The sequence below is a fragment of the Phyllobates terribilis genome, unplaced genomic scaffold, assembly GCF_046119375.1.
Source record: "Phyllobates terribilis strain yellow unplaced genomic scaffold, ASM4611937v1 Scaffold_2__4_contigs__length_985480577, whole genome shotgun sequence".
NCBI lineage: Eukaryota > Metazoa > Chordata > Amphibia > Anura > Dendrobatidae > Phyllobates > Phyllobates terribilis.
In genome coordinates, this window is record NW_027362762.1 from 445,801,393 (window position 1) to 445,821,526 (window position 20,134).

At 39.7% G+C, this 20,134-nt stretch overlaps 1 protein-coding gene across 7 annotated transcripts in view; it reads left to right on the forward strand.

Moving 5' to 3' along the window:
- BCAS3 (BCAS3 microtubule associated cell migration factor) overlaps window positions 1-20,134 on the forward strand; it is a 1,370,469-nt gene that overhangs the window by 371,782 nt on the left and 978,553 nt on the right. For all 7 annotated transcript variants that reach the window (XM_073665482.1, XM_073665487.1, XM_073665488.1 and 4 more), the window contains one exon: window positions 12,355-12,448. In XM_073665482.1, coding sequence (XP_073521583.1) covers window positions 12,355-12,448 — 94 coding nt within the window. The remainder of the gene's footprint in view (window positions 1-12,354; window positions 12,449-20,134) is intronic.

Consider the following 20,134-nt stretch of genomic DNA (forward strand, 5'->3'; position numbering starts at 1 on the left):
ATTTTACCTTTCTATAGAGATGAAACATGGCATGGTTAGCGTTATACATCTGACCAAAATTAAGTTGGAGCTGTTAGGCCAGCATTATGGTGATGTGAGTGAATACTTTATGTTTGTCACTTCGCCAAGACGCCAAAAATATATCCCCCATAAATATCAGATAGATGCAAATCCCAATATTTATCACTGACCACTGGCTCCAGAGTTTCTTGGGATAATTCCCTTGAACAGAGTACCTCGGAAGTGTACTTCTCTGCCTCTGAGTATACAAATCCTAGACTTGGTAGTTGGTTTTCAGCCGGTCCCCTACTGTAATTACCTGGTCATGACATGAGGTCCTACTTAATGGAGTTTGATGTGTCAGCTCTTTTTCACTTCCCTAGTTATAATTAATCCCATATGTTCAATGTGAGGGTGATATGTCCCCTCTCCAGAGATGTCTTCATGGATTTGACATCTACAATACACTTAAAAACATTTTTTTTTCTTTTTATAATATTTTCTAGTCTCATAAGGGGACTTGGACCGGCAATCCTTTGATCACATTGATCACTATTGTACTTATAACAGCAGAAACTCATGGGATAGTATAGCATGTCTAGTGTATTTTACATGCCAGATTTATAAAAGGACTCTTATAATATGTCAGGATAGATCGTTAATTAGATATACAGCACAAAAAGAGAAAAAAAGATGATCAGATGTCCCCAGTATTAGTAAAAGTACAAATATTTTATTAAAAGACCAGAAGTTGGGGAAGGGGTATATACATAAATAAACAAAACCTGATGCACACTCCATAAGGCCATATACATAATAATCTATAGTGTTAACCCACAATGGTTGAGTATTATACAATTATGCACAGTGGCACAAGCCCCAATGTCCATACAGCAGTATCCTATATCAACTGCCCAGAATTGGAAATATGACTTTATTATAAGTCTACCTAATTTAATCATTAATTAATTACCAGTGTATAATAATGCTAGTGCGGACCTGGGTTGCTTGATGGACGTGCGTCCACCCCAATGCGCGTTTCGGTACAGCCTTCTTCAGGTAGGGCAAACAGGGAAGCCATGCCCCCTCCTCTTATAAGCAGCTCACTGTCAATAGACAATGTACATAGAGATCCTGGTGTGGGCAGGGTTTGCTTTCTGAGCTCGGCTACATGCTACATCTAAAGTCTCTAATTGTGTCACAACTGCTGCACCCAGTAAACTAAGTGCTACATCTTTCTAATTAGGCTCACTTGCCCTATATTATGATACTCTCAGATTAAATACACAAAACCCACTGACAGATTCCCTTTAAGTAGAGACAGAAATTAACCCCTCTAAATGAGGCACGAATCTTCTATGATTTTTAAGAGGGGTGATAACATGAATAATGGTTTCTAAAACAGCTAGAGATCTGGGGAAAAATTAACTTCCGTAAATTAGGCACAATTCCTCTTTTATTAGAAATTTTATAGGCAATCAGTTAAATAGGTCTGAGCTGCAACACCAAGCAACGCCTGTCCACACAATTTTTGTGCTTTCTGCAGAAAACCAGCTTTTTTTTCTATTTTTATGTGTACAAGCGTGGCTAAATATGAATATTATTTTAATTGGACCTATTTATTAATCAAAACATTCAGAAGCGGTTTGTGTTATGAACAGCGCTAGTTTCACCGTTAGTTTCCGCTCTAGTACTGTGCTGTTAGGTAACCAGCACTTGTTGTTTAAGTTTGCATTTGCAATACTTCTGTATTGTTCTGCCTCCATTGCTTAACAACCAGGGCCGGCGTCAGCACCCGGCGCTCCCGGGCAAGTGCCGGGGCCCTGAGCAGGCGGTGGGGCCCACTTGCAGTCGGGCACCCCGCCGAGCTATGGGTGGAGGAAAGCGGTGCCAGCGCCCGCCCTTCTCCCCCGCTTGCTCAGGGCCCCGGCAGCAGGATCCTTACCTCTCCCATGCCTCCGCAGATCCGCTGTCTTCCTGCTGTGCGCTCCCTGTGACGTCTCAGGTCAGAGGGTGCAGTGACGTCTTTCCACCGTGCCCTCCCCTGAGCCGTCACAGGCAGCGCAGAGCGGGAAGACATCGGCAACGTTGGAGTCCGGACCTGAGCAGCGGCAGCAGGTGAGAAGAGGAGTGAGATGAGTATTTGATTTTTTTTTTTTTTATGTATGGAGGCATGGGGCATTATGTGTGGAGGGGTGACATCCTGCATGGGGCATTATATGGGGGGGTGACATCCTGCATGGGGCATAATATGGGAGGTGACATCCTGCATGGGGCATAATATGGGGGGGGGAGATATCCTGCATGGGGCATAATATGGGGGGTGACATCCTGCATGGGGCATTATATGGGGGGTGACATCCTGCATGGGGTAAAGAGGGGGGTGACATCCTGCATGGGGCATTATAAAGAGAGGGGGGTGATATCCAGCATGGGGCATTATAAAGAGAGGGGGGTGATATCCTGCATGGGGCATTATAAAGAGAGGGGGGTGATATCCTGCATGGGGCATTATAAGGAGAGGGAGTGACATCCTGCATGGGGCATTATAAATAGAGGGGGTGACATCCTGCATGGGGCATTATAAAGAGGGGGGGTGACATCCTGCATGGGGCATTATATAGGGGGGGTGACATCCTGCATGGGGCATTATAGAGAAAGGGCGTGACATCCTGCATGGGGCATTTTAAAGAGAGGAGCTGACATCCTGCATGGTGCATTATATTAGGGGGAAAGGGACATCCTGCATGGGGCATTATATGGGGGGAAAGGGACATCCTGCACAGGGCATTATAAGGGGGGAACAGCCTGCATGGAGCATTATATGGGGGCCAGTATCCTGTATGGAGCATTATATGGGGGCCAGTATCCTGTACGGAGCATTTTATGGGGCCAGTATTCTGTATGGAGCGTTATATGGGGGCCAGTATTCTGTATAGAGCGTTATATGGGGGCCAGTATTCTGTATGGAGCATTTTATGGGGGCCAGTCTCCTGTATGGAGCATTTTATGGGGGCCAGTATACTGTGTGGAGCGATTCGCCGGTTTCTGAGCTATTGTGGAATTTACAATAGATATCGCTCATGTAATGTAAGAAGTGAAATCTTTGGTATTGTACTATATCTATATTTCTCTGCAGTATCTGTGCATCATGAATCGTGGTATGTGTTAAAGGGGCCCACTGAGACTCTTTCGCCCGGAGCCGGCCCTGTTAACAATACTCAGCCATTGCAGCAAAGCTGTGGTTAACTATTTTCTTGGTTTGCTCTCTGATGCTATATAAGGGTATGTTCACACAATCATATAAAAAATCGTTCAAAGTTTCATCCAGAAAAAAAATGGATATTATACTTACTGTGGCATCCGATTTTTTTTTGTGCACCCATAAACTTGAATGGGTGAGTCTCATTCAATTTAAGGAAGAAACAAGCGCATGCTGCGATTTTTTCATAAACAGATTTGGTCAGTGAAAAAAACACTCATCTGTACTGCCCCTTTGAGTAACATTTTTCCGAGTGCTATGTGTTTTTTTTCACAGACAGCACTCGGACCGAAAATATGGTTGTGTGAACGAGCCCTAACATAAAGCTTCTCCTGGCAATTGAATCCTGGAGGCTCTCCCGTTTGAGGGTGAGTTCACAGATGACTGGTGAAAATTCAGATATTTCGTGCTGTCGAGGGTTAAATAGACCACAAAGAGTTGAAAACTTGTGGATTTCTTGAAGGTGCGATTATAAAAAGAACTCTAATGTACATAAAAAAGGGGGGAACAAAACAATTCACATGGCATGTTTCTGCTTACAGAGCCTTCATCAGGTGTTTTGTCATGTGTGTAACACCTGATGAAGGCTCTGTGAGCAGAAAGGCATGGGAACTCACCCTCATACTTCAGCGCCTCCAGGATTCAATTGCCTTTTTCGCCTACGTGGAGGCTGTTTTTTGGGATAGGACAAACACGCCACCACCGTCTATGGAAGAGCTGCAAACCGAGGATTGAGAAACCCAAATATCACAAGGTCCTGCAATAGAGTTGTGCTTATCAGCACAACCTGCTCAGATGAGCATAGATCATTCATTTTAAAAACATCCCTTTATTTTGTACTGATTACGCTTAGGTAGCGCTCTCTTCCACTTTTTTCCCCCACCTTTACAATCTGTAGACTGAAAAAAGATAATTAGCTCATATCACCTGATACTCACAGGAATCCCAGGCTCACGGATTAGTGTCCAGCATACACTTGCAAGGATATATAAGAAAGGTAAAATCCGGTGCCACATACGATAAATCCTTTTATTCCAAAATTAAAAATCACAACATGTCCCTAGGAGAGGAACAACTGGACGCGTTTCGAGGACACAGCCCCTTATTCGTCAGTATACAAATGAATTAAAAAACAACACATTTATAATAAACCTTTGACCACCCCTAAACATGTGTGATAGATTAGTATACAAATTAGGATATTAACTCCTACTTAGACAAGATTTGCGTGCAACGAATTCTCATAGAATATTCAGATATAAACTTAGGAGAAAAAAAAATAAATACATTTTTATATATGTAATAAATTTGCCATATAAATGCACAGAAAAGAACATGCATATAATATTGTAAATGCAAGCATATATGTATAATTTAATAAAAAAAACATTAGATCTGATCTATAATTCGTACCTTGCGGTATCCGTGCATTTAATTTCAATATCCATAATTTTTCTTTGTTATGGAGCATTTTTTCCCAATTACCGCCACTATGGGGATGTGGTACTCTCTCTATGCCTCTAATATTTAATGTACTTATATTGCCCGCATCTACCTCTCTGAAATGTTTAGAGAGACCTGATCGCATGTGGCACCGGATTTTACCTTTTTTACAATCTGTACCGAGGAATATTCATAACACTTCTTCTGGCTGCTTCAAATTAGGTCATAAAGATCTGTGATGTTACACCAGGCTGGCGAACTAAAAGATGAGCCACGGATGCTGGGAGGAGTTTTGAGTTAGTTGAACAGTCCATCAGATACATTCATCTTCTTTGAGCCAATTCTAATTATTTATAAAAGTCCAGATCCCAAAAGTTTTGCATGGGGAGTGAATTTATACAAACTTTCTGAATGACTTTCTTTTTATAAGTTCCTTCCGTTATTAATAAATCATAATTTGCATAGTGTGTAATGCTGAAGCATTTTCATGACCTCTGCCATTGTAGATATGAGCAATTCTTTATCAGAAACGTTAATATTTCTACTGTTTCTTTCCTTCCATTGTTTGTATATCTGACACCTAAGTTGATATTATGTGATTTATTTTATTTTATATATAAAACTGATATAGCGAGAAAAGGAAAGGCCTTGAGACTAAATTTAACTTTTCACTTAAAGCAGTAAATAACGCAGTAGAGTTGTCCTAAAACTTGTGTCAGGGGATGCATCTATAAAGCAGAGATATGGTTTACAGTGTTACAATGCAGCATATGTTAATAGGGCTTTCTAAACCTCATCATGCTATAGCAGAAAAAATCTGTGCAGATTTCAGGTCATGCTGCTCATTTTCAAAGCAACAGAATGCCAATTATCCCACTGAATTGCACCACATTTTTTATTTTCACCATTAACAATACAACTTTTTTCCACTATGCTGTCAAAAAAGAAGCTGCCCAGATACCAACTATATAAGGAAAGTAAACACACAGCTATTGAATAGGAGGTATAGAAAGAAAATGAGAATATTAATGTTTATTTTGGGTTGTATTTCCAACAAATGCAGAAAAAAGAATAATTGAAGTTCGTTAAAAAATGTTTACACTGTTATATTCAGTCATATTCTGTATAATAGGTAGCTTGGGTTTCATAAATTTACATTCTATTAATTTTTTTTAAATCACCAACTTTTAGCATTCATTGACTGTAACATAAGAAGAACCAGTGTATTTTTTTTTTATTGTATTTATTTATTTTACTTATATAGCTCCATAATATTCCACAGCACTTTACAGACATTATTATCACTGTCCCCGTTGGGGCTTACAATCTAAATTCCTAATTAGTATGTGTTTGGAGTATTGGAGTAAATTGGAGTATTGGCTCACTCCCACTTGCGATGTAATCAGGCGAATGCATCCAATAAAAAATCGGATTGCATTCGGTCCAGTGTTAATCAACGATTCTGTGCTCATATGTGGGTTATTTTCAGCTCCGATCAGATAGAGATCGGGCTGAAAACAAAATCGCAGCATGCTGTGATTGCATGTGAAATTCGGATCGCACGCACCCATATAAGTCTATGGTGGCATGTGAAACATCGCACTGCACTCGGATATCACCCGAGTGCAGTATGATTCCCACGGATGCCGGCAATGGAGTAGATCGATAATTTAATTCCCCTTCTCCTCCGCAGCTGTGCTGCAATACTCTCATGTGAGAAGATCGGAGAACAGAGCACTGACACTTGGCTCCCGCTCACAGCAGAGCTGGAGCCAAGTGTCATTAGCATCTCGCATCGGATGCCATATGCTTATGTGACTCCTGCCTACCAGGGGAAAATCCATGAAAACACCTGGAGAACATACAAACTTTGTGTGGGTTGACCCTAGTGCTGTAAAGCTACAATGCGTACCAATGCTGCCCAACATATATACAGTATATACATTGTGTTCCAAATTATTATGCAAATAATATTTTCTCAGATTTTCCCAAATTACCTATATGAATTGCAGTCATAGTAATTTTCCAGTCAAATAACTATTAGAGTACAATTGAAAGGTTTTTGTACAAACTGCCTATGATAACAGTATATTTTTAAAAAAATAAAAAACTCAAACTGCACTCAAAATGCATGTTTCAAATTATTATGCACAGCAGAGTTTTCAACCTTTTCATTTTAATAAAGAACAAAAAATGATCATTTTTGAAATTATAAGCATTAGCAGGTTATTACAAACTGAAATCAAACAGTTTTCAACTCAAAACTTTATTCTAGGTGATGTTACATTTGCACATAGGACCCCTTGTTCAAAAGGAGCTTCTGAACTCTCTCGTCCATTGAATTTGTCAGGTTTTGGATGGTTTCTGCTTCAATTGTTTTGCATGAGGACAGAATACCCTCCCAGAGCTGTTGCTTAGATGTGAACTGCCTCCCGCCATCATAGACACTCCTTTTGATGATGCTCCAGAGGTTCTCAATGGGGTTGAGGTCAGGGGAGCATGGGTGCCACACCATAAGTTTGTCCCCTTTTACGCCCATAGCAGCCAGAGATGCAGATGTGTTATGTGCAGCATGAGACGGGGCATTATCATGCATGAAAATGATCTTGCTGCGGAATGCACGGTTCTTCTTCTTGAACCATGGCAGAAAGTGCTGTTTGAGAATCTCAACATACATTATGGAGTTCATCTTTACCCCTTCAGGGATCCTAAAAGGGCCGACAATCTCTCTCCCCATGATTCCAGCCCAAAACATTACTCCACCTCCTCCTTGTTAGCGCCGTAACCGTGTTTGCATGGGATGTCCATCAACCAGCCATCCTCCACTCCATCCATCTGGACCATCGAGATCATTTCATGCATGATAATGCCCCGTCTCATGCTGCACATAACACATCTGCATCTCTGGCTGCTATGGGCATAAAAGGGGACAAACTTATGGTGTGGCACCCATGCTTCCCTGACCTCAACCCCATTGAGAACCTCTGGAGCATCATCAAAAGGAGTGTCTATGATGGCGGGAGGCAGTTCACATCTAAGCAACAGCTCTGGGAGGGTGTTCTGTCCTCATGCAAAACAATTAAAGCAGAAACCATCCAAAACCTGACAAATTCAATGGACGAGAGAGTTCAGAAGCTCCTTTCGAACAAGGGGTCCTATGTGCAAATGTAACATCACCTAGAATAAAGTTTTGAGTTGAAAACTGTTTGATTTCAGTTTGTAATAACCTGCTAATGCTTATAATTTCAAAAATGACCATTTTTTTTGTTCTTTATTAAAATAAAAAGGTTGAAAACTCTGCTGTGCATAATAATTTGGAACATGCATTTTGAGTGCAGTTTGAGATTTTTATTTTTTTTTAAATATACTGTTATCATAGGCAGTTTGTACAAAAACCTTTCAATTGTACTCTAATAGTTATTTGACTTGAAAATTACAATGACTGCAATTCATATAGGTAATTTGGGAAGTGTACTGCTTTTTATAAGACAACCCTTAAGGCTGTGTGCCCACGATGCGTTTTTAAGCGTTTCCACAGCGGCAAAAACGCTGCAGAAACGCTTAAAAAATGCATGGTAAAAGGTCTGCAATGTTCCCCAATGATAATCCGCATGTGCTGTGCACATGCTGCGGAAATTTCCGCTGCGGATTATCATTGCGGAAAAAAACGCAGCACTACCAATTATTTTGCGGAAGTTCTGCGTTTTCGCCGCCATTGACTTGCATTAGAACGTGCCAATTCCGCAAGACTGCATCTGTACTTGCGTAATTGGCGCGTTCTAATGTGCGGATGCGGAAGTGAAGCGTTCTTCACTTGCATTTCCGCATGCGGGTTGACAAGCGCTTTCCAAGCGATTTTAGCATCACTTGGAAAGTGCTTGACAACTTGGTCACTCTATATAAATCCATGCAAACAGCATGGATTTATATAGTGTGACCGAGAGAATGTCAAAAAATAAATATATACTTACCCTCTGATGGCCCGCGCTGTCTTGCTTCGCTCGGTCCCGGCTGCTGGCAGCGGTACACTGAAGGACCTGCCGACGTCAGCGTCGCGTGACCCGTCACATGACTCTGACGTCAGCGCAGGTCCTTCATTCCATCGCGAAGTGCCGGGAAGCAAGGAGGAGCGCAGTGCGGGCCGCCAGAAGGTAAGTATACATTTATTTTTTATTTTGTTCTTTTTTTACAGCTTTTTTTAATGGTACCTGGGTGTGGATGAGACTCTCCTCTACACCCGGGTACCATCCGCACATTAGAACGCACCAATTACGCAAGTACAGCTGCAGTCTTGTGGAATTGGCGCGTTCTAATGCAAGTCAATGGCGGCGAAAATGCAGCACTTCCGCAAAATAATTGGTAGTGCTGTGTTTTTTTCCGCAATGATAACCCGCAGCGGAAATTTCCGCAGCATGTGCACAGCACATGCGGATTATCATTGGGGGACATGGCAGGCCTTCTACCATGCGTTTTTTAAGTGTTTCTGCAGCGTTTTTGCTGCTGCGGAAACGCTTAAAAAACGCATCGTGGGCACACAGCCTAAGGGCAAGCTTTATCTCTATTAACTATCTCTTTATTTTTCTTCAATCTCCATATTATTTTTAGAATTTTGATCAAAAATGTATTCTTTTAAACAAATATTTAAAGAGTTTGTGTTTTTATCATGCACATACTGTTTGGCAGACATATGTAAAACCCGGATTGATCCGCATGATTTAGAGACCTAACAGGGTCACAAAATGTTTCTTCTTAATTTCAACTAATGGTTGAAACTTTGAAAGAAATAGTGCAGGCCCCATACTTGATAACATCACCAATCAAGAACAAAGGTGAGGCCTCTATGGGAGCTCTAGGTCCTGCCACTACTCCCCCAGTGTGTGCCGCAATAAAAAGACAGGTTTTATTATCTTAAGCACTGTGTGCTGAGTGCTCTGTATTTATAGACTCCCTTTAAGCAATAATGTCTGTAAATGGTAGATCCCATTAAAAACATCTTGTTCTGGCATCCCAGGGCAGCTATTTGTTCTCTCTTTACTCTGGCCAGCCCCGTCCTCCTACTCACTTCAGGATGTTAACTCTGACCTCATCTGTTGTTCTTGATTTCCAGCACATTTACAAACAATATCTCTTTCCTCTGGTCCCCAATTAGAAGTGACTGAGCTGGCTGTCAAAGGTCAGAAGGTCAGAATATTTTCCACTAATCGCAGTTTGCTACCGCTGGACTAGGAGTCGTCTCCAGTGCTTATGTGTCTAATTGCCCTCTGATGTTACCCTAGTTTGTTCTCATAAAACTAGAGCTCTGGGAGCCATTAGACCTTAATGCAGCAAGCTTACATAAGTGTCCAACAAGAATAAATGATATTTACAGCTAAGTTTTCTGTGCTCTTCGTAGAATTCTTGTAGAATTCACAGTCTCACAATTTAGGATAGAGGTCAGTGGGATTCTGACTCTGCTACAAGTTAAATGGACAAAATGTAACTATTTTCTATTCCTTAAAGATGAGTCTACCTACTTTTGTTGCATCAGATACACATAAAAGGTCTTTTAACTGAGTCATACCTCTGAGGGGCACTCTTAAGTCTATTGTCTTAAAGGGGATTTTCAGGATCTGGAAAAATTTGCCCAAGGGAGGAAATGGCAGAAAATAATAAAAACTACTTACATTAAATCCACTTACTATTCTTGTCTGCCCCACCTGTCACTTACTTGACTGCAGCTTCTACCACAAGTGGCTGCTGCAGCAAATGACCAACCTCAGATGCGTACCACTGAGGCCAGGGATTGACTTTAGTGGTCATGTGTGCTTAAAGGGTTATTCCCATATTCAGAAGTTATCATTTATGCACAGGATAAGTTACAAATTAGTGATTTTGACTGTAGTGGTCATGTGTGGTTAAAGAGTTATTCTTATGTTTAGAAGTTATCATGTATGTACAGGATAGGTGATGAATTAATGATTGAAGGTCTGACTGCTGAGACTCCCATGGATCTTGAGAACGGAGCTCCGAAATTCCCCATCTGAATGGAGTGTTCATCAGGCATAGTTCCATTCATGCGGATCGCTATGCTCATAATTGGAACATCTTTGGTAGAGCCATAGAGAAAGAAGGGAGTGGAGGTGGTGCTCATGTTCGGCCACAGCACCATCAAATGGGACCTTTCCGAGCTCTGTTCTCATGATTCATAGGGAACCCAGCAATCAGACCCCCCCAATCAGCAAGGTATCACCTATCCTATTGTTAATTTCTAACTTCTAAAGACGGTAATAACCCTTTAATGGGACATTATTGCTGCAATTAAGTAAGCAACAGGCAGGACTGGCGTGGCAGCATTGGAAAGGCAAGGTTATTTAACTAGTGTGTATTTGATCTTTTATTATTTTATGGGCAAATTTTGCCAAATCAATCATTTGAACAAGGCACCATACATATTTAACTTCTACTTGTGTCTCCTATCTATAGGTATCTACATTTTGTAGCTTGCTGAATTTTATATACTTCTTTGACAGGAGAATGATTTTTCAAGTGTCTTCTGTGCATACTTGGCAGAAAGTAAGAATTTATTTTATGTCAAGTATGTCAGGGAAAAACCTTTCCAAGAAATAGAGGACTGAAATGAAGTAGCCCCCCTTCTGGGCTCAAGGCTCATGATCCGATGCTTCCACTCCTTGAATTCTAGACTAGGCACCTTGATAACTAGAGCTAATTAAGGCCCAAATGAAATAATCTCCTGTCATTTGTCACATACAGGTTCCAGTGGGTGTTTAATTACAAAACACTAGACATTAGGTTAAATGCTAGGAGATTAGGAAAAGCTGTATATAAATTGTATAGTTTTATACTCTATGTTCTATACAAATTAGTACAAGTCATAATTTAGACATCATGCCAACAAAATCCAGATAAGGAATACTTGGCCAAAAATTTACTCCAACATAAAATGTATTAAACATGTTTTTTGGTGATGTGATGAGTAAGCTGCTAACATTAGGTCCTTGAGTCAGAAAACAGTTTTTGCCAAAATTTTGGCGTCAAACTTTTAGACATGTTCCAAAATGTTTGCACTGCTCGTAGTTGCACAAAAATGTAGCGACTGTCTATTTTCACTCTCAGCTCATTGAGAAAATGTGAAAGGTGAGTTTTTTTAGCCCCTTTCACTTGGTGGTAGTGCTGTGTGGCAGCCATTGCTGCTGTGGTGCTGTGCTTGTGGAGTGGTGTGGCCTGGAGTCATGGGTGCGCTGCCTTGCAGCATGGGTACTGTGGAGCACCGTGTCGCTGCCCCCTGCTGGAACACTGTTGCTTCAGCGGTTTTTGGCACCTAGCACTGCACCTTTTAGGTCATGGACCCACTGAGAGGTTCACTGTGACGTGGTTGTAGGCTTCATACAGTCTGGTAAGAATGTTGAAATGTTCAATTTTGTTAATTTTTGCTTTGCCACAATTGGTCAATGTATGATTTTTGGATCTATGGTCCATGTCTTTTTCTACAACTATGTGAGGAGCAATTTGCTGCTTATGGAGATTAATATTTTAGACACCACGTTTTAGAAAAAAAAATCTAAAAGAAATAGTAATTAGAGATGAAAATTTATTGCAATTATACCTCTCTTTGTACATTAAATGTATATATTTTAACTTCTTTGTTGTAGGTTCTTGTCAGTGAAGACTCAGATGGTGAAGGCATTGTCGCTCATTTTCCAGCTCATGAAAAACCAATTTGCTGCATGGCATTTAACCCCAGTGGTAAGAAGTTTTTAATCATGTATATACAAAACTCTGATGTGGCTAGATCAAAGTTAAAGGAATTGTCCGATACAGGATTTTTTTCAAATGAATGGATGCTGTTAAAATAAAAAAGTGAGGTATACTCATCAGCATCCCTATGGATCCAGTGCAAAGCGCCCCAGAAGCCTGCTCCATTTGGAAGCCAAAGGACTGCTGAAGTGTGTGATTGGCTGCAATTTTTTATTAAAGTGTTTCATAGTACATACACAATAACGTTAACATGTTATTTACATCACACAGTGAATGCCATAAAAATAAAACTCTAAAGACAAAAATCCCAAAATTAGTCAATTACTGTTTTTTGTATTTTTTTTTTTCATTCTAGCCTTAAAAAATGTTCTTCAATACATTATATGTAGCTTAATGTGGTGCCATTAAAGGGAATCTGTCACCAGGTTTCTGCTGCCTCATTTGAGAGCAGCATAATGTGGTAAAAGAGACCCTAATTGCAACTGTGTATCCACAATGTATCTCTTAGTTTACTGGGAACAGCAGGTTTGATGCAGAGTTTTTACATGTAGAAATGTAAAGCTCAGAAATCTAATCCCTCCCACACCAGGCTGTCTATGTACATCGTCTATTGACAGTGAGCTGCTTATCAGAGGAGGGGGCGTGGTCGGTCTAGCAGTTGCTTGAGCTGTAGTCCAGGCAGTGATAATCTCCGGTTGATAAAACATTCATTATATGGAAACAACAGCAAGCAGCCTAATAAGTGACACATCCCTGAAATCTGTGCTTTAACCCCTACCTCATACTGTCCTCATATTACATAGCAAAAACTTGCTGACAGGTTCCCTTTAAAAACTACACTTTATTCTGCAAAAAAACAAGTCATGGTACAGATATGTTGATGTTAAAATTGCATGGTTAAAACAAAATAAAAGTGTGAAAATTGGAAGATGTCTAATTTTTATGTTTAAGAAAGATTGCGATATAACTGAGGAACATTGCTAAATATTTAAAGGTAACATGTCACGTCAGATAATGCTATTAACCTGCTGATATAGGGTTAATCTGAAGGTTAATAGCGTTATAAAGTTGCTCTGCTGTCTTACTGAAAGTGCAGTACCCGGGAGAAAATTAACTTTATTCCTCATGGGAGCCGAAGGGCTTTCAGTCATCGGCCGGAGACACATTAGCGTATGGCATCCGATTCGATACACTAATGACTCTCAGCTCTTGCTCTGCTGCGAGCGGGAGCCGAGTGTCAGTGCTCTGTGCTCCGATCCTCTCGCACGAGAGGATCGCAGCACATATGCGGAGGGGACGGAGAAATCAATTTCTCCATCTCCTCTGTTACCAGCGTCGGCGTGAATCACACTGCACTCGAGTGATATCCGAGTGCAGTGCGATGTTTCACACGCACCCATAGGCTTATATGGGTGCGTGTGATCCAAGTTTCGCATGCAATCGCAGCATGGTGTGTTTTTTACTTCACTCCTATCTCAATCCGATTGAGCATCTGAAACAACGGATACTGGAAGCCTGTGCTAGCATTTCTTTTGCGGTGTTGCTATCAGTGTGTCAAGAGTGGGAGAAGAGGGTTGCATTGACAATCCAACACAATGGGCAGCACTATGAACACATTTTATAAGTGGTCATAAACTTGTAAAAAAAAATCATGAAGGAATAAAGTTACATTAAAACCAAGCACACCATTGTTTTTCTTCTGAAATTCTCAATAAGTTTGATATGTCACATGACCCTCTTCCCATTGAAAAAAATAAAGTTGGATCCAAAATGGCCGCCATGGTCACCACCCACCTGGAAAAGTTTTCCCCCTCCCATATACTAATGTGCAACAAACAGGAAGTTGATATCACCAACCATTCCCATTTAATTTAGGTGTATCCATATAAATGGCCCACCCTGTAGAATGCAGCAGAGCTGAGAAAGCTGTCCCCGCCCACACCACAGCTTTTTGTGTACATTGTCTATTGACATTGAGATGCTGATTACAGGAGGGGCGAAGTCAGACTAGCAGTCTTGTGCACATCAGACCTGGCAATAATAATCGCTTAATGATAAAACCTTCAGTGTAAGTAAACAACAGCACACATCTTAACAAATGACACATCATTGAATTCAGTGTCTTAACCCCTGCCTCATGCTGTCCTCAGATTACATAGCAACAACTTGCTGACACATTCCTTTTAAGAATTAAAAGTTTTAACACAGAAAGATTTAAAAATACAGTGGATCATTTTCTGATGACACATTCCCTTTAAGGGGTTGGAGTGCATTGTTCTGTTTATCAGTATAAAAACAGCAGTCATACAATAAGAGAAAGTCTAACTGGAGGGGAGAATATTTTTTGTACGTTTGTATCTAGTTTCCATGGCTGTTGGATGCTTCACTGATAATGATGCAAAGGTGAACCTTTTCCCACTAACTTTAGAGTCATGGGTCACTAGCGTGTAGACCAGAAATTTTTAGGGAGGAGTCCCTTCACTTATCAAATGTAAAAGTTTTGTAACTAGGTGAGTTTCAACCTGTTAATTGACCATGTCTGGAAAACCTTGTCCCATCAGTCATGGGGTAACAGACAGAGCGTCCTATGTAATTAACTATCTTGTGGTCACCAGCAGACTGTCTGCTTAGCAGCTGACTGCAGCTCTAGAGAGATATTAATTAGGGAAAACCGAAAAAGATCTCTGCTTGTAATTGCTTTAATTACTGAATATTCTTATTTTGTCATTTTTTTTGTGTTAAAAAAAACTTCTAAAAACTATACTAACATATTTGATTTTTGTTCTCTTCTTAACATGATTTAATATCATTTAAAGTAGTTTATAAATGCTATATGTTTCAAGCTCAAGTCTATGTTTATGAGCTTTATCTGAAGGAAACAGTTAGGATCTGTGCGCACGTTGCAGTTTTTGTTGCGTTTTTTTTCCTTCGCAGATTTATCACAAACCCTGAAGGATTTCCTAGTACAAGCAAAATGAATGAGAAACCTGAAGTCTCATGCACACGTTGCTTATTTTCCATTGCAGATTTGCAGCAGATTTAAATCTGCATAATGTCAATTCTTTCAGCGTTTTTGCAGATTTCACCCATGCTAATGAATGGGAAAAACGCATCAAAAATGCTTGCCAAAACTGTGTACATGTATTTTATGTTGCGTTTTTTTCCTGTCAACACAACAGTTTTTGCAGCAGATTTTCCTGCTGCAAATACTGAATGTGTGCACATACCCTTAGGCTATGTGCCCACAATGCAGAAATGCTCCGGATTTTTTCCTGAGCGTTTCTGCATCTCCCTGGCAGAAAAAATGCATGCGGATTGTACATGCGGATTGTACATGCGGATTGTACATGCGGATTGTACATGTGTTTTTCCTGCCAGAGACATGCGGAAGTGAATCGTGCGGGTTGCAGGTTGACAAGCGATTTTAGCATCATTTGGAAAGTGCTTGACAACTTGGTCACACTATATAAATCCATGCAACCAGCAGCGTTGTAACATTTGCCAAAGTTAATGTTTAAGTCCCCTAAGAGAACTTAAAAATACAATAGAGTCGAGAGTATAAGAAGGTTTTTTTAAAAAAAAAAAAAAGTTTAGGATTCAAATGACCCCCCTGGTTCCCCATTAATAATAAAGAAATAAATAATAAACATATTTGGTATTGCCGCATCTGTAAAAGTCCGGTCTATTAAAATATAAAATTAATCAACCTTTACAGAAACACTGTAAAAAGAAATAAATATCAGAACACCAGCATTTTGTTTTTGTTTTTTAAGTCACTACAGCGCCTTGAAAAATACTATTAAAAACTTTTAAAGAGTCATATGTACCCCAATTTGTTAACACTAAAAATGCCAGCTCGGCTCAAATAAAACACGCCCTTACACAGCTCAATCTTCAGAAAAATAAATACATTATGGGTCTTGGAAAATGGTGACAAAAACAAACATTAACATTTTTTTTATTTTAATCATTTTTTAACTGCTTCAATAAAATAAAGAAACAACTATTCAAGTTTGGTATCACCTTAATCATACTGACATGGAGAATCATATTTCCAGGTCATTTTTGCTATACAATGAACGCTGTAAAAGTAAAAAAAAAAAAAAATTATGGTGGAAATGAATTATTTACACCATTTCACTCCACTTGGATTTTTTTCACATTTTTGAGTACATTGTATGGTAAAATGTTTATTATTTATTATGCTTTGCTTATATAGCGCCATCATATTCCTTAACGCTTTATGGACATTGTCATCATCATCTGTCCCCCTTGGGGCTCACAATCTAGATTCCCTATCTGTATGTCTTTTGAGTGTGGGAGGAAACCGGAGAAACCCGGAGGAAACTCACGAAAACTCGTGGAGAACATACAAACTCCTTGCAGATGTTGTCCCTGATGGACAACTTGCTAACCACTAAGCCACCGTGCTTCCCATACAGAACTACAACTCATCCCGTAAAAAAACAAGTTCTTATATGGCTCTATGGATAGAAAAAATAAAAAGGTTCTGGCTCTTGGAAGAAAAGGAGGAAAAAATGAAAGCGCAAAAAGGAAAAATTGCCCACAAAGGAGTTAATATAACATGTCCATGTTCTTAAACATATGGCTGTAACCTGTTAGCCTAAGCAACCATATTTGTATTATTTTACTACAATCTTATTCTGGTCAGTTTTAGAGGGTATAACATTTTTTCTACTCTTTTAATGAAATTACCGTATTTTTGATTATTATTAATCTGTGTAATTTTTTTTTTTTTTAAGCAATTTTCAAAGTTAACTCCAGGGGGCAGCATATATTAAGTAGTTTAATGTACTCATTTAACAAATAAAAGTTAGTTACACATTCTGTAATAGAAATTGTTTAAACTTGTGCCAAGGTGCATTTCCAAGTATGGCTACATTACACAATGCCATTTCTAAATTAATTGGTATATATTTTCCTTTATAAAATAAAGTTACAGCTTTCAACAACACTTTGGAGATTTTACACTGAAATGTTTACCACATCTTATTTACGGATCATTATCCCTTTTTCCAGTGACCCGGCAGTGCCCTGGCGTCATGGAAGGCAGACACCCAGCACTGATTACCCTTATGTGGTTTATTATAATCTGAAATTCAGTCCTATGAGACCTCATGCCTTTTACCCCATTATCATTCTGAGCATTAGTCTGCTTGCTACATTTCAGTTTTTATATGGATTTTTACTCTTATTTTACATTTTTCACTTCTAATTATATTACACCGACACAGTTATCTAACAAAATGGCATAAAGAATTGATGTGGGTAGACTGTCCGTAATTATGTCAGTGAGCAATGTGTGCTTTATCTCATTTCTCTGTTATTGTACTACATAATAACATACTGACGCATTTGTATTGATCTGTATAGAAACAATTATCACATTGTGCAGTCAAAACTTGCACGTTCCTCTCTGTTATACCAGAATAAGGCAGATGAGCAATAGCTGGGGTGCTATAGCTGGCACTGCAGTACATACAATCATTTTTAATACGTGATAGGTGACTTTTATTCAATTAGCGATGAATGAATGGCATTCAGCAATGTGTATTTTAATATTATCCTGCCAGTTAAAGAAAGAAACCATGATGGGTAAATTCATAGTCATATTCTTTATATCAATGATTTTAGTTTACACTTTTTTGTATATGTTATCATTGTCCACGGGAGAGTGAGCAGATTATTTTTTTTATATAAACTTTTTTTTTTTATTTATTTTTTTTTATTAAAGAACACCTACACTTTCATGAGAATTTTAATATTCTGTAAAAACTTAAAGGGGTTGTCCGGCATTGGGGTATAAGTCTGCAGTCAGAGTGAATCCTCACATCGCATGCATTGTGCACTGTGAGGGTTCTCCAGTGCCAGCACTAGGAGCGAGTGATCATGTGACCGCTAGTATGGGATTTGTATACTCCTGGTCAAATTCCGACTAGACATGTCCAGTCTCGCACAATACACTTGGATTGAGTAAGGCCACTCACGTCTAGTTGGCACGTGACCGCGTGTATGCTAATCGCATTCTTATGATTGTATGCCCGCCCACTCCCTGTGCCAGCACCGTACGATGTGAGGATTCTCAAATCTGCAGTAACATAGAGTAACTGCAGACTTGTAGTCTATGGCCAGGTAACCCCTTTAACCTGTAGATTGGAAGAGGCTCTGTACTCAAATGCCCACAGATTGCTCAAAAGACTGTTCAGTAGTGCTCACTACAGTAAGCAGAAGCAATGAGCTCCTGAATAAGCGCATGCATATATCGGTGTATAGACAAGTAGACTTTCTATCTCTGGCCAGAATCTGAAGGGGAGGCCTGCACTTCCCATCAGCATTTTTTTAACCTAAGAAATGACTCTACTTAGCGAATACTGCCAAATTTGAAGGAAGTCTGTAAAGGACTATTCTGAAGTTTGAAAGTTAGCCCAAGGATAGCTTCCAAATCAATGAGGAGCCAAATGCTTGGGCTCACACTAATCCAGAGAACTAGTACTCTGAAGCTCCCCAGCTAAATGGAGCAGAGGTCGATCATGCGCATTACCATCTCATACATAGTCAATAGGACCGCCGGAGATTGCAGAGCACTGCACTTGGCTGGTCTTCAGCACTCCCATTAGAATGAATGGATCAGTATTGTGCATAATCAACCTCCTCACCCTTCATCTGGGGCTCTTCAGAGCCCCTGTTCTTATGGTCGGTGGGGTCCCAGCAGTCATACCTCCAGTGATTAGTAAGTTATCTCCATTCCCACAGATAGGGGATAGCTTTCAAATTTGAGAATACCCCATTAACCACAGAGTTGACTGCTGGAACTTATGACAGATCGGGGACAATGCTGCCTTTCTGCAATAAAAAAAAATTCAAGGTCTTACTGGACTCTCTAGTGTGATAATTGTTGAAGAATTCAGCCCACAGAGGTTCACTCACTCACTCAGTTTTCCTGTCAAAAGGAAACAAAATTCCAGAGGCAGTTAAAAAATAAGTTTTGTATAATATTTTTGCTCTTTTTTTCTGTTCTTAAAACTGTAACATAAAGAAGCTCAGATGGAACCCTACAATAATCAGTGGGGCTCTTGTGCTTTCAGATGCATCAGTTATGCAACTGATCCATTTTTAATATTTGATTGCACACCCTTTGGAATAAATAACTGCAATCAATTGCTTCCTATAACCGTCAACAAGATTTCCCTTTATAATGCCCATCTTGAGCATTGAAGGCTGTTTTCTGTTCTTTATCTTGGATACTTCAGTGTTTACTATACCTATCAAGCTTTAGGCACCTATAAGATATGGCTTAGTGAAAATCTTCTCCTCTTAATAACTTTTAAAGAGCTCATTGATCAGGGGAAGCTAGTATTTATTTAGTCTTTGATAGTCAATATAGGGCTGCGGAGAGCCACATTTTTTTATTGACAATAAACAAAATGGCACCTGGAAATTGCAAATAGACCCCCTTCATTAAGAAAGCATATTGACTGGAAATAAATCAAGTGGAATCAGAGGGAAATTTCAGCTTGTTACTTACTGAAGACATCAGTGAAATGGAGAGACACAAGAACAACAATTAAAAACAAGGCTAGAGTAAAAAGAACAGTGGCAGTTAGACTAGGTAAATTACATATTTATTTCAAATGTTGAGTTCTCATAAAGTAT